Source organism: Schistocerca serialis, chromosome 11 (genome assembly GCF_023864345.2).
Source record: "Schistocerca serialis cubense isolate TAMUIC-IGC-003099 chromosome 11, iqSchSeri2.2, whole genome shotgun sequence".
NCBI lineage: Eukaryota > Metazoa > Arthropoda > Insecta > Orthoptera > Acrididae > Schistocerca > Schistocerca serialis.
In genome coordinates, this window is record NC_064648.1 from 164838504 (window position 1) to 164866163 (window position 27660).

A 27660-nucleotide genomic window follows, 5' to 3' on the forward strand; every position below is an offset into this window, starting at 1 on the left:
CAACCCTTTTACCTGCAGAAGGAGCCACTGGCTCCGAAAGCTTGCCAATCACAACAGTTTCTATGTGTGTTCTGCCGCTGCTTCGTGAGTCGATTCTTTTATCTATCCTATTAAATAATTTTATCAATGATTCTTTGATTTCGTTGTTACAAAACTGACAGTTGATGTTAGTTGACTTCGTTTGGCCGTGAACATCCTCTTTGAATGTTCTTCTCTACTCTTCATGTTCTCTTTCATTTTTCCATTATGAGTTAGTTTGTCCTCGGTTAAAATGGCTCTGAGCACTATGGGACTCAACTTCTGAGGTCATTAGTCCCCTAGAACTTAGAACTAGTTAAACCTAACTAACCTAAGGACATCACACACATCCATGCCCGAGGCAGGATTCAAACCTGCGACCGTAGCAGTCTCGCGGTTCCAGACTGCACCGCCTAGAACCGCACGGCCACTTCAGCTGGCTCCTTTGTCCTCAAGGTAGCAGAATTCTTTCAGTTCGTCTTGATCCTCGTCTACAATTCTGACAAGTTGAACACTGATCTGATTTCTGCTAGACATCATTAATTTAATCTTTCTTTGGTTTAGTCTTAATTCATAGAGTCTACCCATTAGATTGTTCATTCTACTCAACATCTCCTACTGTTACCTCTGACTTCCATTGAGAACAGGAATGACATCAGCTATTCCTGTCACTGATAACCTTTCAACATGAATTTTAATTCCATTTCTGAACCCCATTTTTAATTCCGTCATTGCTTCTTCGATGTACAGATTGAATCGTAGGGGCGATTAGATGTATGTCTTTTACCTTTCCTAACCTAATCTGTTTGTTATTGGTCTTCCCACTTTATCCTCTTGTTTGATGTACAAATTGCACGTAACCCTTCTTTCCCTAGAGGTTACACCCATTTTCCTTAGAGTTTCGGAAATCCTGCAACATTTTAAATTATCGTACGATTTTTATCTAACTACAAATCCTACGGACATGCCTAGATTTTCCTTAAGTCTCGCTTTAATCATCAATCGCCAACTGAGAAGTCCTTCGCTGATGCCTTTATCTTTCCTAAAACCAAATTGATCGTCATCTAGCACTTCCTCAATCTACTTTTTCCTCTTATACACATATTCTTGTCAGCAACTTGAGTGTGAGAGCGCTTTAGGTAATTGTGCGGATGTCCTCGCACTTATGTGTCCTTGAACATACAGAACTATGTGAATGATATTTTCAAGAGATACTGATTGTTTATCTGGAGAACCAGTTTGAATAATAATTTGGCTTCCAAATTTCTGAACAATTTTCGAAATTCCTAAGAACTCTTCCACATGCCTTCCACATGATTTGATCGCGAGTCTTCCTGACCCCTGTTTGTTTCTGTGGGCTGCAGAGGTAGGCATCTCGACGACCACTGCTTCCCGTGACGTCTCACGAGGCCACCTGAGGACAGAGCAGCGTCGACCTGACCGCCACAGGCAAAAGCGACTCCCGCCGCTGAACACCACAGAGCGCCCTACACTATGCTGCTTGTGGTGTGGTGTCAGTGGTAGCCACAGATCTCAACCCAGGCTACATCGGTCTGCCTGTGATGGCTGGTGAACTTCTCACCACTCTGTTGTCTCCACCCCAACCCGTTGCTATACATTCTGCAGTCGTTGCCCTACAGCCAGATGCCAGTGTAATGTGTCGGTACGATGCTCTCAAGTCCCTCATGCCGATGATTCGTTTTTTTTACAAAGTCATTAGGATGCACGTTCTTTGGACTTTCTCTTTTGCGATTTGCGCTGACAAAATTTGGCATTCTGTTTACGATACAAGCATTTGGTGTAAAGAAAAAACATAAGACATTTCTTTATTGCGATAGTGCGTAATAGTACATATGGTATCCATCGTCAAAGGCTTACAGTAGCTTGGCTGCTCATAAAAACATGGCAGTAATAATTATATATATATATATATATATATATATATATATATATATATATAATTTTACATGTGTATTCTTTGTACCACATTAACATCACAAAGGTATAAATCGCATTCACAACAACTTTCGTAGATGAATTGATCCGGTGGACAAATAAAAAGAAAAAGGAGTACAAAAAAAGAGATAAAAACATGTGATGGGATACATGTCACACATTACAGAACATTATGTGTATTATCATGTAATTCTAAAATGTACTGTTAATATGTAAGGTACTGTACCAGTACAAATGTAGTCATACATTTCCATGCTCCTTAGAAAGTTTAGGCCGAGAATGGCTTTTTCAGCTACACTTGCAAAACACCTTATTCAATTTTTTACTGAATTAATAAAATATATTACTTATGTTAAAATAAATACATCCTAAATATAAAAACGTGTATGAGTGGACATAATTCTTCCTCATTTCCATACATATCATACAACTCACGGGAAACACAGTAAAGACTACCCATATTGTAAAACCAGCATAGACACGATTCTGTGCAAATCGTTACGTCCAATGCTTGTCAGTAAGTCAAAGTCAAATAGCCAAACTATACATTCTCATTTATGTTACTTTCTATTATTAGCACGTAAAACTGACTGGAATTTATCTCGAGGTCTCTTATTTCTTAAATCTGTCTTATTGTTGGGCAAGCTGTGTGGGTGATTTTTGAAACAGTTCTACATTTCCACTTCTTCAGGTATTTTGATACTTCTACCAATAGGTTAATTTTTATTACCGGATCTACGTTAGGTGATGGTACTCCTCTCTCTTTGCTTGATGTGCTCTTTAAATTTGTCGCTGGAATATGAGCTTTGTAACGTCCGGTCAAGGTGTCCGTGCTGTAGTAACTCATACGATTACTGACATTGTATATTGATCTAGTTTCAAAAGGTAAATGCTACCTGCATAGACTTTGTGGGGAAGAAAGTGAAAGCTGTGCTTCCTACAGAAGTCTGATCCACCGGCTTGTTCACCAGTCCGTCGTCTCCCGTCTTGTGCAGGACTGCAGGCCCAGGCGGCTGTTTTCCGGGAACGACTCTCCAGCTACTGGCGGGACTTGGCGCAGCTGCTCTCACTCGGTGCGACGCACGCCTCACAGCTGTTGGTTCCCCTCGCATTCGAACGAATGGTAAGTGGAGTTTTTCCTCCTCTTATAAACTGTATTATACGTACAGGGGGTGAGAAAATGACACACACCACCTGGTCAGTTCTTGGAGACTGTTTCCCAGTTTACCTTCTTCACACTGTAGCTATCTTTGGCTCTCCAGTTCTAATACTCACCATCTGGAAGAATTCTGAACCAACCTCTACTTCTGTGAGCCTTTTGGGGCTATGATACAGGGAGGCTAAGCTCGGAATGGTTAGAGATCGACGATAATCGTCTGTATCTTTCTTTTCTCGTATTTGCGAGCTACTTCTCTAACAGATTCAGATAACTTTGCATCCAATCCTGCTTTACAAGCTGAAGCATGTTAGCTTCATATTTAGTGGAGAGTGGTCTAGAGTCTCAGTGTGGCATTTCAAGTTTCCATCAGCATCTTCTCTTCCTAAGAATCTCTACTCCATATTGAAGGCCTATAAAATTACTTCTCTCAACATGGAGGTTCGTCAACTTCAAATCTCCTTATTAACCTGTATACGTACCACATAATTCATACATTTCGAGACAACTGTTCAACGTCTTCCCACCTTAACATTCACGTGACCATTTCCCACGACTCCATGGCCAGACGATAGCGCAGCTGACACTCGTGGCTCGACGCCATTGGTGGCCCCCTGTGCTCACCACTACCAGCCAGCACTGTCCGTGTGAGACGGCAATGCCCCAGCCGCCGCAGCCACAGAGGACGCGCGTCAATAACGAAAACCTGCAGCTGGGGTCCACCAGTTAGCGCGTCTTGCGTCTGCGAGTGGCTTTGTTAAAGGCACTGTGCTACTACAGTCACAACCAGAACATTTTATGAATATGTCAAGGCCAATGAAAATCTCTGTCAAACTAACCTGAAACCGGATACTGCTTTCTGAGAGCATCCATCTCAGTCGTTAGCCTTTCTGCACGTGTCTCGTGGCCTAACTCGAACCATTATCGAGTCTGAATTCTCTGTCTATGATTTATGAACACCACCACCAGTGATGTTCCCACTGCCGAGAGTAAGAGCTATGTGCTCTTAACACATACACTGGACTCGCATTCGGGAGGACGACGGTTCAATCCCGTGTCCGGCCATTCTGATTTAGGGCACGGCCGACTTCCTTCCCCATCCTTCCCTAATTCGATGAGACCGATGACCTCGCTGTCTGGTCTCCTTCCCCAAACAACCCAACCTTAACACATAGAATGGCCACTGTGCATTATGACTCTTTGGATTCTGACAGTAGTATACATGGCAAGTAAAAGGACGCAGTATGATCTGTGTCTTTGTGTAACTTTTTGTGGCGTATGTAGCAACGTGCCAGTCCCTAAAGTATCGTGTGAGCCTCATTTTGGATCCTTTGAGAAGAGAATTAGGCGATACCTGTTTTAGTGAACTGAGAAGGTTCTGGGTAGGTTAAATCTTTTTCCTATAAATATTACGGATGTTTGCTGGATGGTAATTTCAACGATTGATAGTTGCGGGTTCCGTATTTAAGAATCGTTTCTGCCGACATCGTATCATGTCCTGTCATTGCATCTTGTTTTCGTTACCATCATCCAAGCATTTCACTGCAGCAAAGGCCATTTACCTGATACGTATCCAATATTTTGTAGAGTTAGTACCTCACAGCTTGCGAGAATGTTTAAAGGACGACTTCTTTATTACATTTGCGGTGCAGATACGCTTCGTTGATCATACACTGCACCTGCTTAGGAAAAGTGTAATTGCGAAAAGTTATTCCGTGAAACCAATGTTGTACAGATAGTTTCGATTTAAAGACACACTTTGCTTTCTGAATGAAACTTGAGTCTTCAGACAGCTGCAGCAGTCTCGAGGTATTGGTATTCGAGATAATTCCTCTCGTGGTTTTTCACTACAGCCCTGCAGAGTAGTACAGCAGGGCGTGCTGTGGCCCAGGTAAGGACGCAGCTCACGATTTTGACCCTGTGCCCCTGGTAACTGGGCTCTCACATAATACTGTGCACAAATATGTATGTATGTATCGTCAGAATAGTTCAAATGTCTCTGAGCACTTTGGGACTTAACTTCTGAAATCATCAGTCCCCTAGAACTTAGAACTACTTAAACCTAACTAACCTAAGGACATCACACACATCCATGCCAGAGGCAGGATTCGAACCTGCGACCGTAGCAGTCGGTTCCAGACTGAAGCGTTTAGAACCGCAAAGCTCTACTTACGCAAATACGAATTGGAGGCGATAAATCGCGATCCCGCCTTGAACCGGTCGGCCATGTATGTATGTATGTAAATTTAAAAAATATTGTATTCGAAAAGGATTTATTTTTCTCTGGCTCCTGCCATCAATATAAAACTGATAAAGGAGATATTTCATTCAAAAAATATGAAAAAGAAGAACCACTGTATTGTGAAAACAACTGAAAGCTTTTTAATTTCCATTTTTTCTCGTATTTGTTATATACGTAACAGTTTTGTTATTTCGTAATTGATTCATTACAATATACACATTCTTTTGTGAATAAGGTAATTTTTTAATTTCCAATGTCTATTAAACACTTATTAGTAACTCATAGAGAGAGAGAGAGAGAGAGAGAGAGAGAGAGAGAGAGAGAGAGAGAGAGAAGTTTTCAGTGTGTACATACAGGGTGTTTCAAAAATGACTGGTATATTTGAAATGGCAATAAAAACTAAACGAGCAGCGATAGAAATACACCGTTTGTTGCAATATGCTTGGGACAACAGTACATTTTCAGGCGGACAAACTTTCGAAATTACAGTGGTTACAATTTTCAACAACAGATGGCGCTGCAAGTAATGTGAAAGATATAGAAGACAACGCAGTCTGTGGGTGCGCCATTCTGTACGTCGTCTTTCTGCTGTAAGCGTGTGCTGTTCACAACGTGCAAGTGTGCTGTAGACAACATGGTTTCTTCCTTAGAACAAAGGATTTTTCTGGTGTTGGAATTCCACCGCCTAGAACACAGTGTTGTTGCAACAAAACGATGTTTTCAACGGAGGTTTAATGTAACCAAAGGACCGAAAAGCGATACAATAAAGGATCTGTTTGAAAAATTTCAACGGACTGGGAACGTGATGGATGAACGTGCTGGAAAGGTAGGGCGACCGCGTACGGCAACCACAGAGGGCAACGCGCAGCTAGTGCAGCAGGTGATCCGACAGCGGCCTCGGGTTTCCGTTTGCCGTGTTGCAGCTGCGGTCCAAATGACGCCAACGTCCACGTATCGTCTCATGCGCCAGAGTTTACACCTCTATCCGTACAAAATTCAAACGCGGCAACCCCTCAGCGCCGCTACCATTGCTGCACGAGAGACATTCGCTAACGATATAGTGCACAGGATTGATGACGGCGATATGCATGTGGGCAGCATTTGGTTTACTGACGAAGCTTGTTTTTACCTGGACGGCTTCGTCAATAAACAGAACTGGCGCATATGGGAACCGAAAAGCCCCATGTTGCAGTCCCATCGTCCCTGCATCCTCAAAAAGTACTGGTCTGGGCCGCCATTTCTTCCAAAGGAATCATTGGCCCATTTTTCAGATCTGAAACGAGTACTGCATCACGCTGTCTGGACATTGTTCGTGAAATTGTGGCGGTACAAACTGCCTTAGACGACACTGCGAACACTTTCTGGTTTATGCAAGATGGTGCCCGGCCACATCGCACGGCCGACGTCTTTAATTTCCTGAATGAATATTTCTATGATCGTGTGATTGCTTTGGGCTATCCGAAACATACAGGAGGCGGCGTGGATTGGCCTCCCTATTCGCCAGACATGAACCCCTGTGACTTCTTTCTGTGGGGACACTTGAAAGACCAGGTGTACCGCCAGAATCCAGAAACAATTGAACAGCTGAAGCAGTACATCTCATCTGCATGTGAAGCCACTCCACCAGACACGTTGTCAAAGGTTTCGGGTAATTTCATTCAGAGACTACGCCATATTATTGCTACGCATGGTGGATATGTGGAAAATATCGTACTATAGAGTTTTCCAGACCGCAGCGCCATCTGTTGTTGAAAATTGTAACTACTGTAATTTCGAAAGTTTGTCTGCCTGAAAATGTACTGTTGTCCCAAGCATATTGCAACAAATGGTGTATTTCTATCGCTGCTCGTTTAGTTTTTATTGCCGTTTCAAATATACCGGTCATTTTTGAAACACCCTGTACTTAGAACAGCAACAGCAATGGCAGCTCAAAAACAATACACACACACACACACACACACACACACACACACACGCACCATAAACATATTGTACATGTTCCACACGAAATATATACTCTGTCTCTGTCTCTGTCTCTCTCTCTCTCTCTCTCTCTCTCTCTCTCTCTCTCTCTCTCACACACACACACACACATGGACGCACGCAGTGTGCAATGAAACATTCATAATCTCAAACATACACTCAGAACTGTGACAAACAGCTCATCAAAGTAGTCCACACACACCCAGTCAAATGGAACACCTTTTTACCTTTTTACTAACAAATCAACCCACCCAGACACATCAGTAAATAGTCTGGGTGCAGCAGATTTCCACACCTATGCCCCCCGATGAACCACTTGTGATCGTGATAGGACACCCCTGCTTCCAGCTGGAATTGCAGTATATACCTCAGTATATAACCTCAATCGAAATGTCTCCTGATAAGCATTTGTGGTGCAGCGCCAATGCCCTAGAGGAGGCACCTGTTGAAGTCCCTGAACGTGAAAGTCTTTCAGGCTGTGCAAATCACCGTGTCTGTCATGCAGACTTGTGGGATAGTCCAGCTCTACCTCTAGGACATATCCCTCAACAGCATCAGCGGCCACATATTTGATCTCTTTCCTCAGTCTGGTGATTTCCGCTTTGGACATCCATGAGAGCCCTTGAAAAGGGAGACTTTGTTGCATGGTTTGCTTTGAGAGACAGTTTACATCCAGGTAAAGGATGAAACTGAAATCGTCAGACAACCTGTACTCCCCCTCGATTATTTGCAAGTTATTTGCCTTGGCATACCTGCGCACACATTGGCAAAGTCACTTGTGGACCGCATGTTCCAGGAAGACATGCATCTCAACGTTGGTCAAGAATTCGCTGCTGGCGTGTGTCTTTCTTAACATGGCATCCCACGAAATCTCAGCCATATGCTACAGAACTTCTCGAAGATGTTGCCGGTCAGATGTACATTCGCGTTCATCATTTTACATGTTCTGATAAATCAAAGATGCCGAAGTCCTGCTGTTCATTCACCAATTGCCCGTTCTTTCTATTCATTATGGAAATGCCTCTTAGTTTACTAGAGAATCCAGATATTCGTTTGGAAAGACCCCTTCTCCGTCACAATTTGAAACTCTTGAAACTCTACATCATCGAGATAAGTGGCTCCCTTTGCTAAGAATATCTCCAGGACGCGTTGGTTCAGCAAATTTCTAAAGAGACGTGAGCATGAACCGTTGTGAATCCAGGAAGCGGCATGTATTTGTGAACGGTGTCAGCAATGACACTGATCTTATCATCCTACTACCCAGACTCGTCAAAGTGCTGAACTAGAAAGTGGGCATCATGCTCACTGAAATTGTGGAAAAGATGGCTGTGTGCTGTGGCAGTTGGTACTTACAGTTACATGGGTTGTCAGCTGCACTCTGGGACTTCCCCGTTACATGGCAACAGACTCTACAGGGAGCTTCCTCACCTCTGTCCAGACAAAGTCCCCAGGTATAACGATCAGCTGCCTGCTTGTACAGTGCATCATTCTCCTTCACGTTGGTCATGAGGACGTTTTCACTATAAATGTTACAAACATCCCGTACAAGACTTTCAAGCTCAGTGAGCAGCCATCTCGCACTATCCCCTTGACATAAGATTTTAATTTTAGTGCACAGAACTTGATGGCTAGCCACATATCGTATGCATCATTTTGTGGCAGTGATATGGGAGGCAGAGGCACCACGTTCACACTGTACCACAGGAGCTAGGACAGAAGTGTTGGTGAGAGGCATTCTTAAACTTCTAGAACCATTTATCCTTGATAAGCATTTCCACACCTATTGTTTCCTGGCTCTAGCAGTCAATCAAGTGTCTTTCAAGATACATGCTCTTGGTAAACGAGACATCCTCAGCAAAAATGTCTTGCACCTTTTCTGTTTTCATTTCAGAGGAACGTAGGTGGGACATGCATTTGATCCAAACGTTGTGTTGCTTATCGTCTTTAGAGATTAGCAGCACGTCTACACTTTTTGGATGTTTCTCGGTTAATATAGACAAGAAGAGGGGACCACCTAATTTACGCTCGACTTCTTTGTCGATGTACCACACAGCGTGTTAATGTTTGTCTTCTTCTTATGGCTTTCCTACATTCGGGTCATAAACGAGAAATTAGAACGTCAGTGGACATCTGGTGTTTGTTGTGTATCTGTATGCCCTGTATTTTTAGGGTAATTTCTATCGCTAGCGAGCAGAAACCATGGAAATCAATTTAAATTCCTCTCATCATGATTCTGGGCATTAGGACATGCTTTTTGTTAGCAGTATATACTTTTGAACAGAGATGTAACTGAACCCCACAATAAGTTGATCAAAATCTTATGAACATAAATCAAGGTAGGGTATACAGCTGAGTGTCTTACAGGACTCCCTTTCCTGCACCTCAGAAAAGTGACTCAGTATGACCGCTCTGGTAACGACTCACCCCATGATGTCACGACAGCTTTCCCCCTAACTTGGAGAATGCTCTTCCCCTCAACGACACGTCGAACTCCTAATAACTCTGCACACAAGAAGGAGAAAGAGACGCAGTTGATAAGTATCTAAGGAAGGAGAAATAAAAATCCGTATTCGTATAATAATAATAATAAATTCTGAGTACTCACAAGTAAAACTGTTGTTGTGTTCATTACTGGAATACACTTCCAGCAACTCATCATCAGTGGGCATGTTTGTCATTAAGGGCATATCCAGCATGGGTACTAGAGGAGGTGTATGACGTCGGCAGGGGAGTGTGTCTGAAAGAATATGGACAAACCCAAACGAAAACACAGGTGCAAAAGAACTAGTAGCTGGTGGTCGTGTCTAAACACCTATATTCGCATTGAGAACATCTACAAACAAGAGCATCTCAAAAATAACAACAAAAAATTTAATACTTTAGAATACTCACATATCTGCCTCTGATTAGATTAGATTAGATTAGATTAGATTAATACTAGTTCCATGGATCATGAATACGATATTTCGTAATGATGTGGAACGAGTCGAATTTTCCAATACATGACATAATTAGGTTAATTTAACAACATACTTAAGTTAATATAACTACTTTATTTTTTTGTGTTTTTTTTATTTTTTTATTTTATTTTATTTTTTCTATTATTTTTTTTCTTAATTTATATCTAAAAATTCCTCTATGGAGTAGAAGGAGTTGTCATTCAGAAATTCTTTTAATTTCTTCTTAAATACTTGTTGGTTATCTGTCAGACTTTTGATACTATTTGGTAAGTGACCAAAGACTTTAGTGCCAGTATAATTCACCCCTTTCTGTGCCAAAGTTAGATTTAATCTTGAATAGTGAAGATCGTCCTTTCTCCTAGTATTGTAGTTATGCACACTGCTATTACTTTTGAATTGGGTTTGGTTGTTAATAACAAATTTCATAAGAGAGTATATATACTGAGAAGCTACTGTGAATATCCCTAGATCCTTAAATAAATGTCTGCAGGATGATCTTGGGTGGACTCCAGCTATTATTCTGATTACACACTTCTGTGCAATAAATACTTTGTTCCTCAGTGATGAATTACCCCAAAATATGATGCCATATGAAAGCAATGAGTGAAAATAGGCGTAGTAAGCTAATTTACTAAGATGTTTATCACCAAAATTTGCAATGACCCTTATTGCATAAGTAGCTGAACTCAAACGTTTCAGCAGATCATCAATGTGTTTCTTCCAATTTAATCTCTCATCAATGGACATACCTAAAAATTTGGAATATTCTACCTTAGCTATATGCTTCTGATTAAGGTCTATATTTATTAATGGCGTCATACCATTCACTGTACGGAACTGTATGTACTGTGTCTTATCAAAATTCAGTGAGAGTCCGTTTACAAGGAACCACTTAGTAATTTTCTGAAAGACAGTATTGACAATTTCATCAGTTAATTCTTGTTTCTCAGGTGTGATTACTATACTTGTATCATCAGCAAAGAGAACTAACTTTGCCTCTTCATGAATATAGAATGGCAAGTCATTAATATATAATAAGAACAACAAAGGACCCAAGACTGACCCTTGTGGAACCCCATTCTTGATAGTTCCCCAGTTTGAGGAATGTGCTGATCTTTGCATGTTACGAGAACTACTTATTTCAACTTTCTGCACTCTTCCAGTTAGGTACGAATTAAACCATTTGTGCACTGTCCCACTCATGCCACAATACTTGAGCTTGTCTAGCAGAATTTCATGATTTACACAATCAAAAGCCTTTGAGAGATCACAAAAAATCCCAATGGGAGGTGTTCGGTTATTCAGATCATTCAAAATTTGACTGGTGAAAGCATATATGGCATTTTCTGTTGAAAAACCTTTCTGGAAACCAAACTGACATTTTGTTAGTACTTCATTTTTACAGATATGTGAAGCTACTCTTGAATACATTACTTTCTCAAAAATTTTGGATAAAGCTGTTAGAAGGGAGATTGGACGGTAATTGTTGACATCAGATCTATCCCCCTTTTTATGCAAAGGTATAACAATAGCATATTTCAGTCTATCAGGGAAAATGCCCTGTTCCAGAGAGCTATTACACAGGTGGCTGAGAATCTTACTTATCTGTTGAGAACAAGCTTTTAGTATTTTGCTGGAAATGCCATCAATTCCATGAGAGTTTTTGCTTTTAAGCAAGTTTATTATTTTCCTAATTTCAGAGGGAGAAGTGGGTGAGATTTCAGTTGTATCAAATTGCATAGGTATGGCCTCTTCCATTAACAGCCTAGCATCTTCTAATGAACACCTGGAGCCTACTATATCCACAACATTTAGAAAATGATTATTAAAAATATTTTCAACTTCTGACTTTTTGTTCGTAAAGTTTTCATTCAATTTGATGGTAATACTGTCTTCCTCTGCTCTTGGTTGACCTGTTTCTCTTTTAATAATATTCCAAATTGTTTTAATTTTATTATCAGAGTTGCTGATTTCAGACATGATACACATACTCCTGGATTTTTTAATAACTTTTCTTAATATAACACAGTAGTTTTTATAATTTTTGATAGTTTCTGGGTCACTACTCTTTCTTGCTGTCAGATACATTTCCCTTTTCCGGTTACAAGATATTTTTATATCCTTAGTAAGCCATGGTTTGTTACAAGGTTTCTTACGAGTATATTTAACTATTTTCTTGGGGAAGCAGTTTTCAAATGTATTTACAAAAATGTCATGAAATAAATTATATTTTAAATCGGCATCAGGTTCACGGTACACCTCATCCCAGTCTAACTGCTGTAGGCTTTACCTGAAATTTGCAATTGTTAAATCGTTGACTGAACGTACTACTTTGGAGGACTGTTTAGTATTGCTGAATGGAGCTATGTCATATATTGTAACTAGCTGTGCACCATGATCAGAAAGACCATTCTCAACAGGCTGAGCATTTATCTGGTTAAACTTATCTTGGTCTATAAAGAAGTTATCTATCAGTGAGCTGCTATCCTTTACCACCCGAGTAGGAAAATCTGAACAATCGAAGTCGTTCCCCAGAGATCATCATCATCGTCATCATCATTATCAGATGCTGGGTTCAGATCCCACAGCGAGTAACGCCTGCTCACACCTAGAAAAGAAGAAGTAGAACCCATAAGAATAACTTACACTACTAGCCATTAAAATTGCTACACCAAGAAGAAATGCAGATGATAGACGGGTATTCATTGGACAAATATATTATTCTAGAACTGACAGTGATTACATTTTCATGGAATTTCGGTGCATAGATCCTGAGAAATGAGTACCCAGAACAACCACCTCTGGCCGTAATAACGGCCTTGATACGTCTGGGCATTGTGTCAAACAGAGCTTTGATGGCGTGTACAGGTACAGCTGCCCATGCAGCTTCAACACGATACCACAATTCATCAACAGTAGTGACTGGCGTATTGTGACGAGCCAGTTGCTCGGCCACCATTGACCAGACGTTTTTAATTGGTGAGAGATCTGGAGAATGTGCTGGCCAGGGCGGCAGTCGAACATTTTCTGTATCCAGAAAGGCCCGTACAGGACCTGCAACATGCGGTCAGGAATTGTCCTGCTGAAATGTAGGATTTCGCAGGGATCGAATGAAGGTAGAGCCACGGGTCGTAAGACATCTGCAATGTAACGTCCACTCTTCAAAGTGCCGTCATTGCGAACAAGAGGTGACCGAGACGTGTAACCAATAGCACCCCATACCATCACGCCGGGTGATACGCCAGTATGGCGATGACGAATACACGCTTCCAATGTGCGTTCACCGCGATGTCGCCAAACATGGATGCGACCATCATGATGCTCTAAACAGAACCTGGATTCATCCGAAAAAATGACGTTTTGCCATTCGTGCACCCAGGTTCGTCGTTGACTACACCATAGCAGGTGCTCCTGTCTGTGATGCAGCGTCAAGGGTAACCGCAGCCACAGTCTCCAAGCTGATAGTCCGTGCTGCTGCAAACGTCGTCGAACTGTTCGTGCAGATGATTGTTGTCTTGCAAACGTCACCATCTGGACATGGCTGCACGATCCATTACAGCCATGCGGATAAGATGCCTGTCATCTCGACTGCTAGTGATACGAGGCCGTTGGATCCAGCACGGCGTTCCGTATTACCCTCCTGAACCCACCGTTTCAATAGTCTGCTAACAGTCATTGGATCTCGACCAAAGCGAGCAGCAATGTCGCGATACGATAAACCGCAATCGCGATACGCTACAATCTGACCTTTATCAAAGTCGGAGATGTGATGGTACGCATTTCTCCTCCTTACACGAGGCATCATATCAACGTTTCACCAGGCAACGCCGGTCAACTGCTGTTTGTGTATGAGAAATCGGTTGGAAACTTTCCTAATGTCAGCACGTTGTAGGTGTCGCCACCGGCGCCAACATTGTGTGAATGTTCTGAAAAGCTAATCATTTGCATATCACAGCATCTTCTTCCTGTGGGTTACGTTTCGCGTCTGTAGCACGCCATCTTCGTGGTGTAGCTATTTTAATGGCCAGTAGTGTATAAACAAAAACACTATAGAAAATACGTATACTTGCTTTCATCCTCAGCCAAGGTGACCATGATGAGTGACATCACAGCGTCGTCGGTAAACAGTGACAGCAGTGCGGCGTCGTCATTGTTGTCCAACGTGCGTGGCGATGACTGCAGTCACCATGGTCGTCACGCATACCGCACGAGCGTTTGACTCCAATGTCAGGGCTGGCTGGCAGTCGGAGAGAGAGTAAGACTCGGGTCGCCCTCCGCAGGGCTGTTTACAAACCCCTTCAGCCACGCAGCGTGCGCTGATCAGCAATTCAAGTCGCAATTCATCACGCTTCTTCTCTCCCCACTAACATAACTTACACATAGCGCATTGCGACAGTGCCCAGCGTGTTGGTACACATTTGAACATGCCTCTCTCAACTTGCTACTACTCTCACTACTTACCAAGTGTGGACGCAAGGCAGCACAAACGGGTTTATTTCTCGTAAGAAGAAGAACTTCCACATATTAAACGAGTGGGATTGTGCTGTGACAGAAATGCGCGAAATGGAATATGCTGGCTGCAAGTAGCTGCTGATCGGCTACTTTTGAGCGACACATTGCAGAAACTTGGGAAATCATCTCGACAGTTCTCCAAAAAGAGTGTAGATGTCACCTGGTAAATAAACACAGCTGACAAAAGAACTGCAAAAAATGAGCTCGGGAGTATCTAAACAAGTACAAAATTTTTATTAAGAAAGTAATATTTGCACATATCTGCAACACAAGAAAATCCGTTTTCCTCTCCAGCACCGTACACTTGCTTAAGGTGTCGGACTGACATACAGTTGAATGATTCCAAATTCAGGATGGCAGTGTTCTTGAAAATATCCCACATTCACACCACCACCTCACGACCTTTGACGTGCATGACGCTCTCTCTGTGATCACAGTTTCGGAGTGACGTCAGCATATCCTCACAGGTCATTCCTGTATCGTGGCGGCTACTGCGATAGTGGAAGCGAGTCAATCACGCTACTGTCTTCCAAGACATGTCACACTTTATTGTTCTGAGCAGCTGGGCGGAAGTGACAACTTTGTAGAAACTTGTCGAAACACAGACTGAGTCGACGCGTGTGAGAACAGCTACATCTTCAATCATCTGTAAACATGAAGCGGCCGCACTCGTCGTGGAGGCGTCGCCCGTGAGCAACAATGTTGTACCAGGAGGCAGGCAGCTTGGACCCTGGCAAGAAGGTCTTCAGCTGTATCTACAGGTGTTTGGTACACCTACATCTTGGCATAACCTCAGAGAATGCAGTCGAGGGTCGTAAGATCCAGCGATCGCAATGGCCATCAGAGAGGACCCCCCCCCCCCCCCTCACCCTCTCCAGTCCTACAATGAGTGTGAGTATTCTTCAGGTGCTTGGTGCTTGCAGACATTAACATCAAAGTGGAATGATCTTGGATAATGCCTTAAAATACCTTGACTGAGAATCTTTGCTGTTGGCCTCCGATATGGGTGGCGTGGGTGTTGTCCTCATTCTAGATCTGCCTGTCTGGCTTTTGAAAACAACATCGCGGATGAATGAGGCCTCATCCACAAACAATACAAACTGTATGAAGTTGGACAGTGCAGCGCAGTGAACGATACTGGATTGACACAAGCAGACATAGGGCTCAAAATCCGTTCGTTGCAGTGCTTGCACATTTCATCTTTGATTACTCATTGTGCAGTGTACACAGCAACACACCTCACCATGAACACGACACAAGCTATCTGATGCAATGGACAGCTGACAGCAGGGTCAGTGGTGTGCTTGCGGCACAGGTTAATGCGCCACTGCGATGCTTGAGTGCTACGAGCCTAGTTGTGCGCAGTAGGTCCGTTTGGTGGTCAGGTGTCTACACTGTTTATCAGCTGCTACTGTTCGAGTGCACAACGGACACCCGAGATCTTTGCCAGAGTGTGAAGAACTGCAGCCATCATTGCAATACATGCATTCATTCAGACTGACAGTCGTTGCTTAGAAGAATTGCTATGAGCTACATTGTTGTTAGGTGGTGTATGCTGTGTATGTCCTTGACACAATAAATATGCTCTTTCGAGTATTAGTTCCCTATCTCAATATAATCTATTGTGGAACCACTGTCACCTGTTTCAGTGTGACCCAAAAGGATTAGGGAATCCACGTACAGAGAACAAGAGCAGTTCTGTCCCACTTCTCTCAGACTCTCCCGACGCCACCCATGTCTGTGGTGAGCACTCACCTTCCAGAACAACGTACTGGGTGATGCTAGGGTAGATAGAAGAAAGGAAAACGGAATGGGCAAGTGCGAGAGGGACTCACGCACTAAGGGTTCTGTACAAACTCCCCATCCTGGGAATAGAGATTCCCAATGATTTTTGCCTGTTATCGAGACTCTAGCTTTACTGGCAAGATACTGCTCCCAGCAATACCAAGATCGGTCCAGAAATTCTACGTTATTTCGTCAGCCCAGCCCAAACAAACAAGAACAAGCAAGCAGAGGACTTTAGTTTATGTATGTAGGAAGAGAAGATTTAATAACATATTTCCGTTTACGTACTAAATCATGAATACAACATACATTTTATGTTTGGATGCAGTAATGTTCGTATGTTATACTTTCAACAGGTCATGAATACAATGTATGTCCAAATCGAAAACGACATTTTTATGTGATATAATTACAAGTTAACAAGTTTCAGATTTTTTGCTTTACTTGTACCGGAAAACTTAGTTGTTGCCAAATCTCACGATTCCAAGTCAATGGAGAGCACCCTATAGGTTTCGATGACTGAGTTTTCGATTATCAAAACACGAGACATAAACGGCCGTATCTGTTGACTGGAGTCAGTTATAAGCTTACAGATTTTACGCCGCCAAGGGTCCGTATACCTTTGTATGTGACATAATTTGAACATGATACCCACAACGTATCCAGAGAAAAAGATTCCTAACAGATGGACAGACAAATAGACAGACTGATAAAAAATAATACGAAAAGTATTTTCTAGAGTTATATAGTTACCAATTATGGATTTTAAGATTTTTTTCATTTATTTGCACTGTGAAATCTGGCTTCTTTCAAAATGTCATGATTCTAAATCAACAGGAAGCACCATATTGATTTTATGAGTGATGTTTCGAGTATCAAAATATATAATTTAAATGGCCGTATCTTTATTGCATTGACTTAGAAGCTTACGATTTTTACAACGCCAAAGTAACATAGACCTTAATATGTGACACAAATGTGAACTTCGTACCCGAAAATGATCCAGAAAAAATGATCTTAACACTCGGACAGTCAATACATTCCTTCAAATCTGCAATATTCGAGATACAGACGACATCGTGTTAGACGACGAGCTACAAACGCAAATTTTCGGCAAAAGCGATCAGCCAGACGACAGACAAACGCTACAAAATTTTGAGTCAAACTGACATTTCGTGTGTGCACAATTAACTCAGACAATGTTTCAGATATGGAGCGGCGGATGTCTATCGTTGCGTTTGTAGAAGGTCATAACATGTGTTCAGGTTTGTCACAGCGTTGGTATCGAGTAGGATTTTGACGGATTTGTCAACAGGCTGGCCATTCTATTTTCGAAAATCGTTCAAAAGTTTGAATAGAATCTCGTCAGAGTTCCAGCTACGCCATGTGGCTTTACACGTAGGAACTCGACGCTGCTGGCAGCTCCAGAACATTTCAGTTGGATACATCGTCACGGGAGTATACATTCATACATTCAGACGTCTGTAATGTCAACTACCAAGAAATATCTGCACCTCTCTTATCGGATGTCACAGTTTGAGAAATGTATTTATTTAATAAAACCCCACTAGGCATCTGCTGTGCATTAATGTTTTTATGCCTGTACAAAACTGAATGTACTACACTCATGCGCTGGCAGTAATTTCAGTGTCATGTAATAGCGCTACATGTAACTGTATACTAAGACAGGCTGCTGCTTGTGGATATTATGAAAGTAATTTGAACTATTTTCTGTGTGTCTCAGGGTAACCACGCAAGTGATCAGCAACTCCACGGTTGGATTAAGGACATGAAACGTGTGAAAGACATGCTGCGCACGAAATTAACCGGATGTGTACAGGACTTGCAATTAGCCAGCAAACAGGCGGAGCACTACGAGGTGGAAGAAGATAAGGAGAGGCCTGGGCACTTGATAATCAGGTATAGACCAGTGTACACTCAAATGTCTGCCGTACTCACTATGGTTTATTGGAGTTTATCTCACTTTTATCCATTAAAGTATTCATTAAAGTTATAGAAAACACAGGGATCATTTAATTCAGAATGGAGTAAAGAACTAGCACTAATAGGCAGTAGTGAAGGACATGGTTACAGAAACTCGTGATTTACAAAGTTTTTTGACTCCGCTTAGCCTTCGATTTTTTGATTCGCATTGTGTCTTAAAATGTGCCACGTATTACGTAACAGACCAGCGGAGAAAACTGACACAAAAAACGATGCTACTGCATTTACTAGAGAAAGTATTGATGGTTACAGATACTTCCGAAGTTTTCATAATTTGTGGAAACAATGATGTGGAACCTGACACGAAAAGTGAGCGTGTTCTCGTCTTATTCGGGACAAAAAAAAAATCACTTCGGGAGAAATTACGGTAATACCGTGTAGTTGCGACTCTAGTCCAGATACTGGCATCCAGTCGGTGAGGGAAAGAGGCCACAAGTCATGTTCATCTCAATACATGGAGGAAAAATCTAAGCAGCGATGAGGGAAGATGGGAAGACGTCAGCAGAGGGCAGGAAGCGGACAGCCATCGTTCTTATATTTTGTCCTGTGGTTGGTGTGTTTAAATCAGTCCGTAGTATAGAGCGTAAATAGTGGAGATTGTGAGCGGGAGGAAAGCGGAATAGTCTGTCGAGTGGTTGACATATGGGGCCGTGGAATGGAGTGTTGTAGGAGATATGTTGGCACTATGGAGGGTGGCCAGGTGGCTTCCTGTGTGGGAATGGGCAAGCTCCCAGCAGGCACCCCAGGTCTTGTGGCGGTGTTGTTAGACTCTTTCAGGTGGCTTATTGTGGATAGCTATGGAAGTGGAGAACATGGATTAGGATGGACAATTAGACTCAGTCGTGATTGCTATCAATAGGATGAAAGACTTCTGCAGTTATATCTGAAGATGTCGGTAGGGGAGCTACTTTGGGATGAGTGTGTCTGGGAAATGGACTAGGTCTTTTGAAACGAAGGTGATCATCCGACATCTACAGTTAAGTTCATCGTGGGAACTGATGTGGGTAAACAGCTGTGGAGAGGCAGTGGTCAGTGTGAGGAACGAAATTATGTGCTATAGGATTTCTCGGACAGAGACAGGCAGTAGGACAGATCACGGCCAGGGTGGTAAAATACAAACTCAGGATAAAGTATTATGCAGGATGATTGAACATGACTTGTAGCCACCTGGAGCTGTTTTTGAGGAACGGTATTGTTACTCCACGATGTTTATTGTGTGGGGATTTTTGGTTTGCTACTCCACATCTATCATCAGAACTGTGAGTGGGTTACTGATTCACTGTGTGCGGACACATGCAGATAGTGTGACGGGATAAAACTATCGATATTGTGTCAGGCAGTGGGAATGAAGGTAACAGTGGTTGGGAAGGTGAACTGAAAATCGGAGATGGGTAGATTTCAAGACAGGGGTGCACTACACAAAGGAAGCAGGTAATCGGATAGCAGAGTACTTATGGAGTGCACATGGGGGGTTTCAGGGTAGCCAGTAGTTTGAGGTACTCTCATGAACACTCGCCAGTTGGTACACCTTTAGGGAAATCAGATAGCTCTCAGAGTAAAGTCAGTTCGACTCTGAAACTTTTATCAGTCAACTGTCGAAGTATTTGTAACATAGTTCCCAAATTTGCTCTCCTCCATGAACGCTCTCAGCCTCAAATTATTCTTGAATTGAGAGCTGGCTAAGACCCAAAGTAAAAAAAACTCTGAGATATTTAGCGAGTCTTGGAATGTTTACCGCAAAGACATATTCGACGCCGTAGGAGGGGAAGTGTTCATTGCAGTTGACAAAAAATATTCCTTATCTTTGTGGTTTTTGATAAGAATATAGGTTTTGTTTAGTGAAGCTGTGTTTTTTGTTCTTCTTGCACCAAACAGTACATTATTACAGTATTTGCGAAGGACAAAATGGAATGTAACAACTCCGTAGCAGTCCAATCCGATTGCCAGCCCCGTTAGGCACACGGTCACATTAATTATTATCTATTTGGGCTGTTATCAGATCCCGATCGAGCGTGATAAGTAAGTAGATCAAACCGGAGTGTTACACAACGCACTTGCTCCTAAACTGAATATGGCAGTCAGTTTTGTATCATTATAGCTGCGTAGTACATTCGCAACTGTCCAGAAGTTTCGAGATTTTCTTTAGAGCTTGTTTCACTGGATATTGTTTGTTCACCTCCTTGCTGCATTTAAATCCGTTCTTTCGTTGCCTTATGGAATGAACGGCTCCATTATGTCAAAAACAGCCCTTTCCCGAAATTCTTCCCCAACCAAATTTCCGTATAATGTTTATTCAGATCATAGTCAGTGTGCACGTACATCCTGCATCTGGGGCGTAGAAATGATGCTTTTCATCACGGCACGGGTTCTGAGTCCCAGCTTGTCAGTGTAGCAGGTGTGGTACTGTAACTCCAAGCAGAACAGCGTGCTGCTGTACGTGGCGTGGAAATGATTTGCGAGCCTTAGCACCATGGCACCACATGTCTTATGGGAGGGACAGCTTTCCGGTCAAACTGGGGACCCAGACATCACACGGAACTCATTATGATGCAGCTTCATGCTTTAATTGACAACGTCGTTTTCAAGTAACAGTGATAACCAAGTACCATACTACAAGGAGTAGAGGGAGTATGGATTGTTCTGCATTGTATCTGTCAGTATGGAAACTTTCTATCGTTGATGGGCTATAGGGAATGCAGTCGTAGATTAATCAGGACAAAATTGTCTCATACCAGATTCTGAAGGCTCCATTCTCATGATAAGATGTACCTGACACAGATGCATCGAATCGATGTACGGAACACTGACCTTAAGACAAAGTTTTACGGCCAACAATTTGTGTATGACAATTTCCACTGCCAAACGAGAGACCCGCACCAACCACTCACGAAACGAGACCGAGCGAATGCTTCAGAGCCAAGTAAACAAACATTTGTATGCAATACTGAAGCGTCATTTTGTCAAGTTTTACGTCAGCAGACATGTACTTCTGCACGTCAAGCATACAAGTGTGAGATGGTGGGCTGCGCACTGCCGGATGTAAACGGAAACATTATAAAAATGCCACAACTGATAAGGGTATAATGAGAAAAGCAAAACACGTATTGAGAAATAAAAACACCTGTTTGGTATTTGCAAAGACGGTTTTGAAATAGCTTAAGTCATCGTATGGCGCTGTCCTTAGCTGTTGGATTGGCTGAAAGGGACTGAGTAAGTGGACCTGCTTGACGGTACACTCACGATTGTCCATAGAGCTCTTCTTCCTGTGGGAGTTCCGCTTTCAGCTGTCATACAGTCTTTACGGAAAATTATCGCAGATGTCACATCACCTAAAGCAGGTAGGAAACTCCCTGGCCGGTTAGAGTCGTGTGTCGGATCCCCGACGTTTCAAGTGACTGCACTCTCCACTGCAGAGTGAGGATTCGTCCAGGAAGCAACTCCCGAGGCCTCTGGTCACTGCAGTGCCCATCCTTCCGGGAGCGCTGGTCCCGCCAGCCGTGCAGGGGAGCTTCTGTGACGGCTGGAAGGCAGCGGCTGAGCTACTGGCGGAAGTAAGGCTGTGACGGCGGCTCTCGGTTCCTGCCTGCCCAGCTCTAAGTCTATTTTTTTAAGGACGTCATATTCGCCATTGACTTTAGAAATTGTTTTACAATTGCAGTTTCGCCCTTATGAGCCATTTTCAAGTGGTAATGTGGAAGATTTTGCTTCAGCTAATGACAGACATGTGTACATGTCAGCGTCTAAAATGATCTATAACAAATTCGAACAAGTCATTCATATCCTTAACGTAAATATCACATGTTCACTCTCTTGCAATGCATACGAAATTCTTCTTTAAAGAAAAGAGGTATTCTGCAGGAAGCGCTGCAGTTCTGCTGTTTGATGTGCCTGAAACCAGTTAAAACGATATAGCAGCACAGAACGGAGTGGATGATCTGCAAGAAATAGTTACAATTGGTATCTCACTCAAGTGCTCTGAAATCTAAAGATGAAATCTCGATGCGCTAAAATGCTAAGAAGACCAATGGATTTGCGATTGTTTGCTGTGTTACTATGCATCCTTTAAAGAATGAAAAAGTTCCAGGTTTGTGTCCCAGTCTCGAACACAGTACTGATCTGTCAGGAAGTTTCTAATCCACTGCTGAGTGGAAATCCGTTCTGAATACTTGTACGTTCTTGCATAAAGTATACATGCTAGGTTTTCAACTTTTAACCTGGCACCTTGTGTGCTACAGGCGGCCGCTGTTGAGTGAACGCCTGCTGCGCTATCAGCCGTGGAACCCCTCCTTTGACGACGACTTCAGTGCGCTGTGCAAGGAGCGGCAGCCAGAGGCGTCGCAAATGTTCAGCCTCGCTCACGAACTGTACGCCTTCCATCGTTTCTACTGGTACACTGCAGCTGACTACATCGATTCATCCTACGGAAAGATTGTAGGTAAGTTTAATACTGGGGCCCGGCCACTTCACGGTTATGCGCTGACAACTGTTCAGTTGTTCGAGGAATGAGATTCAAATACCCTTCTGAATATGTAGTTTTAGCTCTTGCGTGATTTTGCACGCCACGCAACGTAATCTCTGGTGCTCTTTCCAAAGTCAGTGTTTAGATTCCTCGGCAACTCTCCGTCTGGATCTATGACAAGTTTATGTGACACAAAGGTCAAAGGTGTACCCCCAGCTGCTCGTGGCCCGTGAAGGTTTCGATGCCGGCGATGTACAGAGGCTGTGTGATGTTTTGGAGACGTTACTCAAGTGCCATCTGGCTGCTAATGATTGTGCAACACACCGAAACAAGTGGGTGTCTCACAAATAATGTTTGCAGCCTCAGGCTAACAGGCGACCACGTCACCTGGGGTGTCCGCCAGTGTCTGGTACACTGAAGAACTCGTCTCCCTCCCGCAGGAGGCCCGCAGCACCTCTAAAACAGGGCCCATCCCACAGCACTTTGAACTCCGTCTCTGAACGCCAGTGCAGATAAGACCTTCATACATGTGCGACACGTGCCTCACATAAAAAAAGTGTTCCTTCTTATCTTCTATAAACGCTCTAAAATTCCGTACACGTAGTTTTTTTTTTTTTTCAGACCTAGTCTAAGGCTTGTTTTGAAAATGGCGAATGGTTTCTGCAACTTAACGGCTTCAGACAAGCTAATGTTTAGTCAATACTGTAACTTGTGTAGTGTTCTACATTTCTCATCTATGATCCTGGCATGATACTGTTCGTATTTACTAATTTTCTTTGACGAATAATATTTCGATTTGTAACTGAACAGTTAATTGTACAAAATACACAGATAATATTATACTTAGAAATGTTGATACTATGAACTGTAGTAGGACTGAGGAAACACAGCTATCGCACCTGTCTGCTAAACAACTCTATTTGTTTGAATCACTATATTTTTTTAATTTATTATTTTATTCTCGTTGCTGGACTTTATCTCTTACTCGATCCTCTATCTATCGTGCACCAGACATGAAACGAGTTGCAGGGTTTTCATTGGTAGTAAGCTGACTAATTAAGAAACTAAGGTGGTCGAAAAGGGTTACAACAGATAAGGAAGTAAGTTATCACAAAAATATCCGTATAGTAGGACCAGGAACTGTAATACTGAGAAGAAAGGCCTTTCCAAAATTTCGGCTGTCGCCGATAATTTACTGCAGACACTCACGAGAATAATACTGGCACATAAAAGGAAATACGCATTGTTAGCAAGTTACTAAACAAGCAGACTCTTACCCCATCTGTTGCTAGACTGAGCTGCACTCTGCAGCATGTCTATAATCATGACTGAAACTGTTATGGACACCGAGAACAAACGTGTAAGCTGTAGTTGATGTTTCAATTCCTCACGAGTGGCGACAAGATATTAAAGAATGAGCAGCGACAAGACCATACAGAGTTGTGGACAACTAACCGTTTGTCTGGAAGCTAACTTTAAGCCCGACATTGAAGATATCTTTAGGGGAAAGTTCTCGTGAAAATCCAGAGAGATCGGAGAGGACGTGGCAGTTAGGTCGAGATGGTGGTGGGGGGGGGGGGGGGGGAGGGGGAGGGAAAGAAGAAACGGGTGCGAATCTCTTCTGAGCACGTGGCGATGTTCTAAATGGTTCGCACCATCCAGCAGGCTGCTGCAACGCCCCTGTCTGAAAGAGTTGCCCTCGCCACTATTAAAACCGTGGCGCTTCTCTGCCGGCTTCTTTACGCATCACTGTCCAGCAGAACTAGATGCTTGCCCACAACAGACCAACGTATCAGGAACTGAGCCCTGATCTGTTGTCGCTGCCATTGTGTAACATCACCTAAATCGCAAATCCAAGCCTACACATCTCACAAATACTTCCTGTGTGACGACTATCTGACCCAGTATCGCAGAACCACCTGACCTATCCCACTTACAAACGAAACCACCCATCAGTAGGACGAAAAACCAATCCAAGTTGCAAATTTTTATTTTTTATTCATTCGATGATTTGTTTCGGACCGAGACCCATTTTCAAATGACCATAACATAGTCGAAAATGAACATTTACAGTGCATAGAGATAACTCACCGAATGAACAAAAACTTGGAACTGTTTTTCGTTCACTGGTTACCAGAAGCTGCTGACCCAAACTACTGCAGCATACTGGAAGTTCGTAAAACCTCCCATGTTAACTGTGCCCAAATGTACAATCCGTGCACAACTGCATCATCTCCACAGCCTCAACTCGAATGATCTAATAAATATAATGTAAACGCATTATTCACGATACTATACTTACATTCCGCATCCCAACAACTACATGCATTGCATCCTCACCATCAAATATATTGAGTTCAGATCCACAGTGTTCTACACCATCAGTCGAGCTCACCGTCATCATCTCAACAGTTTTTTGTGTCGCATCCCTAACATGAAAGACATCCAGTTTTTCCACAACATTCACTCGCCTTCAACTCTCGTCCAACAGATGACAACAACACCAACAGTCACCTTCCACTTTTAACATCCAAGTCACCTGTTCCAAAAAGCAATCCAACTTTATCTTCAGCCACACCAAAACATCAGCTTAAAACCTATACCTAACCTTGTTTCGCCACATAAAACATGAAGACAAAGCAGCAGCATAGCATTCCATCCATATGTCTGTTCCCTCAGCTCCAACGAGATCATCACTCACGTGTTATCTCAATGCTACAACTATACTTTAATGAAAATTGTTACAGTCTCGTAACACAGTCCCAGTCACTATACACTCTACAAAGCACAGATAATTGCTACAACATACAATCAGATGGTACTGCCAATGGGTGCTTGTGAGACATCCTGATACCAGCACCTCATTCTGCACATCAGAAACCCTGGGATTGGTGATACACATGAACAAAAACACTGCCACATTTTCCATAAACTGAACAATCTATTGAAAAAGGATTCATTCTCCTCTCATCCATAACAACCACACATTACCAAACAACCTCAACAAGCCAGACTCAGTGCTTCATATCTTAAAGATATACTCACTGTATCTAATGACTGCTCGACAATTCGGTACATACAATGTCACACAAATACGACCACCATATCTCTTGGTCCCAGTTTAAAATACCTGTCTATAACGCCACAAAACGAATTAAATATAGCATTTACAACACAAGACTATAAAGCCACACATTTTGTGAACGTGTGGGTTGGTGCTATTCTGTCATTCTGCGCAACAGATTAATCTGAGATGTACCCTTTACCCTTTGGCCCCTGCAAGATGCAATTTCCACCCCCACACTACTACAGAAGTCAGACAGACACTCCTAAAGTTCTAAAGAGAAATGCCTGAATAACTTTCAGCAATAAATACCTTCCGGAGTCGTCCACTGTAAGGAAATGACACAAAAATTCACAAAATGTGTTACGTAACTAGTGGGATACTTGGGTACTGGAGTAGTGCTAGTTAGTGTAAGATATACATGAAAGTAACGAAAATTATTATTTATTTTGCAAAAATTCTGAGAAATCACAATAGCACTTTTACTTATGAATTGAACACATTATTTGTGGGTTCTTTTCAGAATGTGAAGTTACCTCTTAAGGGTAGGATTCGGTAATGAAATTTCTATACAAAGTTTAAGATTGTTATTGAATTGGCAGAATGGCTGAGAGCCGCACCTACTCAACTTGAATAATTATCGGTTAGAATGCTGCTAGGTACAGTGGAGGCTGTCACGTGTGATATGCTGTGAAGGGTACTGTTGTGGAGGAAATGTGGGGGTCGCAAGAGCTGTAGCTGCGATGACTGCTGTCTGCGCCGCTCGCTGCCGACAAATAAGACAACTCTCGTTCTCTCTGGATTGACCTTCGCCAATCAAACTCTCCCTACGCCTTGATGAAGGCGAGGACTCCTGTTCGCCCCTAGTCTAACTATTGGCGTGGTACACAGGTCAGATAACCAGTCCACCGCGATGCCACTCAAAAATTCGCTCGCAGGCGTTTAACTATTACTCAGTCCGTTCACACCGCACAATAAGTGTGGCGGCCAACACAGTGAACAACATTTAATCGCAAGGACTCAATACACAGTTGCACTTCGATTCGCTCTCGACAGAGGTGCTCTCCCAGTCAAGTACTGAGGAGAGACTTGTTCCTCGCTCTTTGAGTACACGTACGAGCGCGCACGCTCTCGTTACGTGTTCTCGCTCCAAGAGCGACAACGGAACGGCCCCTCTGCACGCCAGACGTGAAGGGGTATATCTTTCGATCTCTTCCATTACTCCTTCAGCTCAAGGCGTCAGAAATATCCTCTGCCAGTCAGCATTGCTCTTCTAAAACGGGAGAATGACGTTTTGTTTAAGGTGACCAATCCGGAAATCTGTAGTATCAGTGTTTGGCGTTTGCTGTCTCCCTGTGAAAATCTCTGAAACTGCGTGCTATGTGTAAAGAATGTGTAGGCTGGCTGCTCCCACACAATGTAGCGGAATTTGCTTTTAAGCCGAACACGGGGTCGTCCTTTCACTAGGGCTAACGCTGTCTGCTCTACAGACGGTCACTGGCCGACGTAGATAGGTTGGGA

The 27660-nt window shown here is 42.8% G+C and overlaps 1 protein-coding gene across 2 annotated transcripts in view; it reads left to right on the forward strand.

Annotated features, from left to right (window-relative positions):
• The window catches only part of LOC126426846 (uncharacterized), a 268198-nt gene that overhangs the window by 5024 nt on the left and 235514 nt on the right, over positions 1–27660 (forward strand). For both annotated transcript variants that reach the window (XM_050088865.1, XM_050088864.1), the window contains exons 2-4: positions 2970–3097; positions 18357–18532; positions 22852–23051. In XM_050088865.1, coding sequence (XP_049944822.1) covers positions 2970–3097; positions 18357–18532; positions 22852–23051 — 504 coding nt within the window. The remainder of the gene's footprint in view (positions 1–2969; positions 3098–18356; positions 18533–22851; positions 23052–27660) is intronic.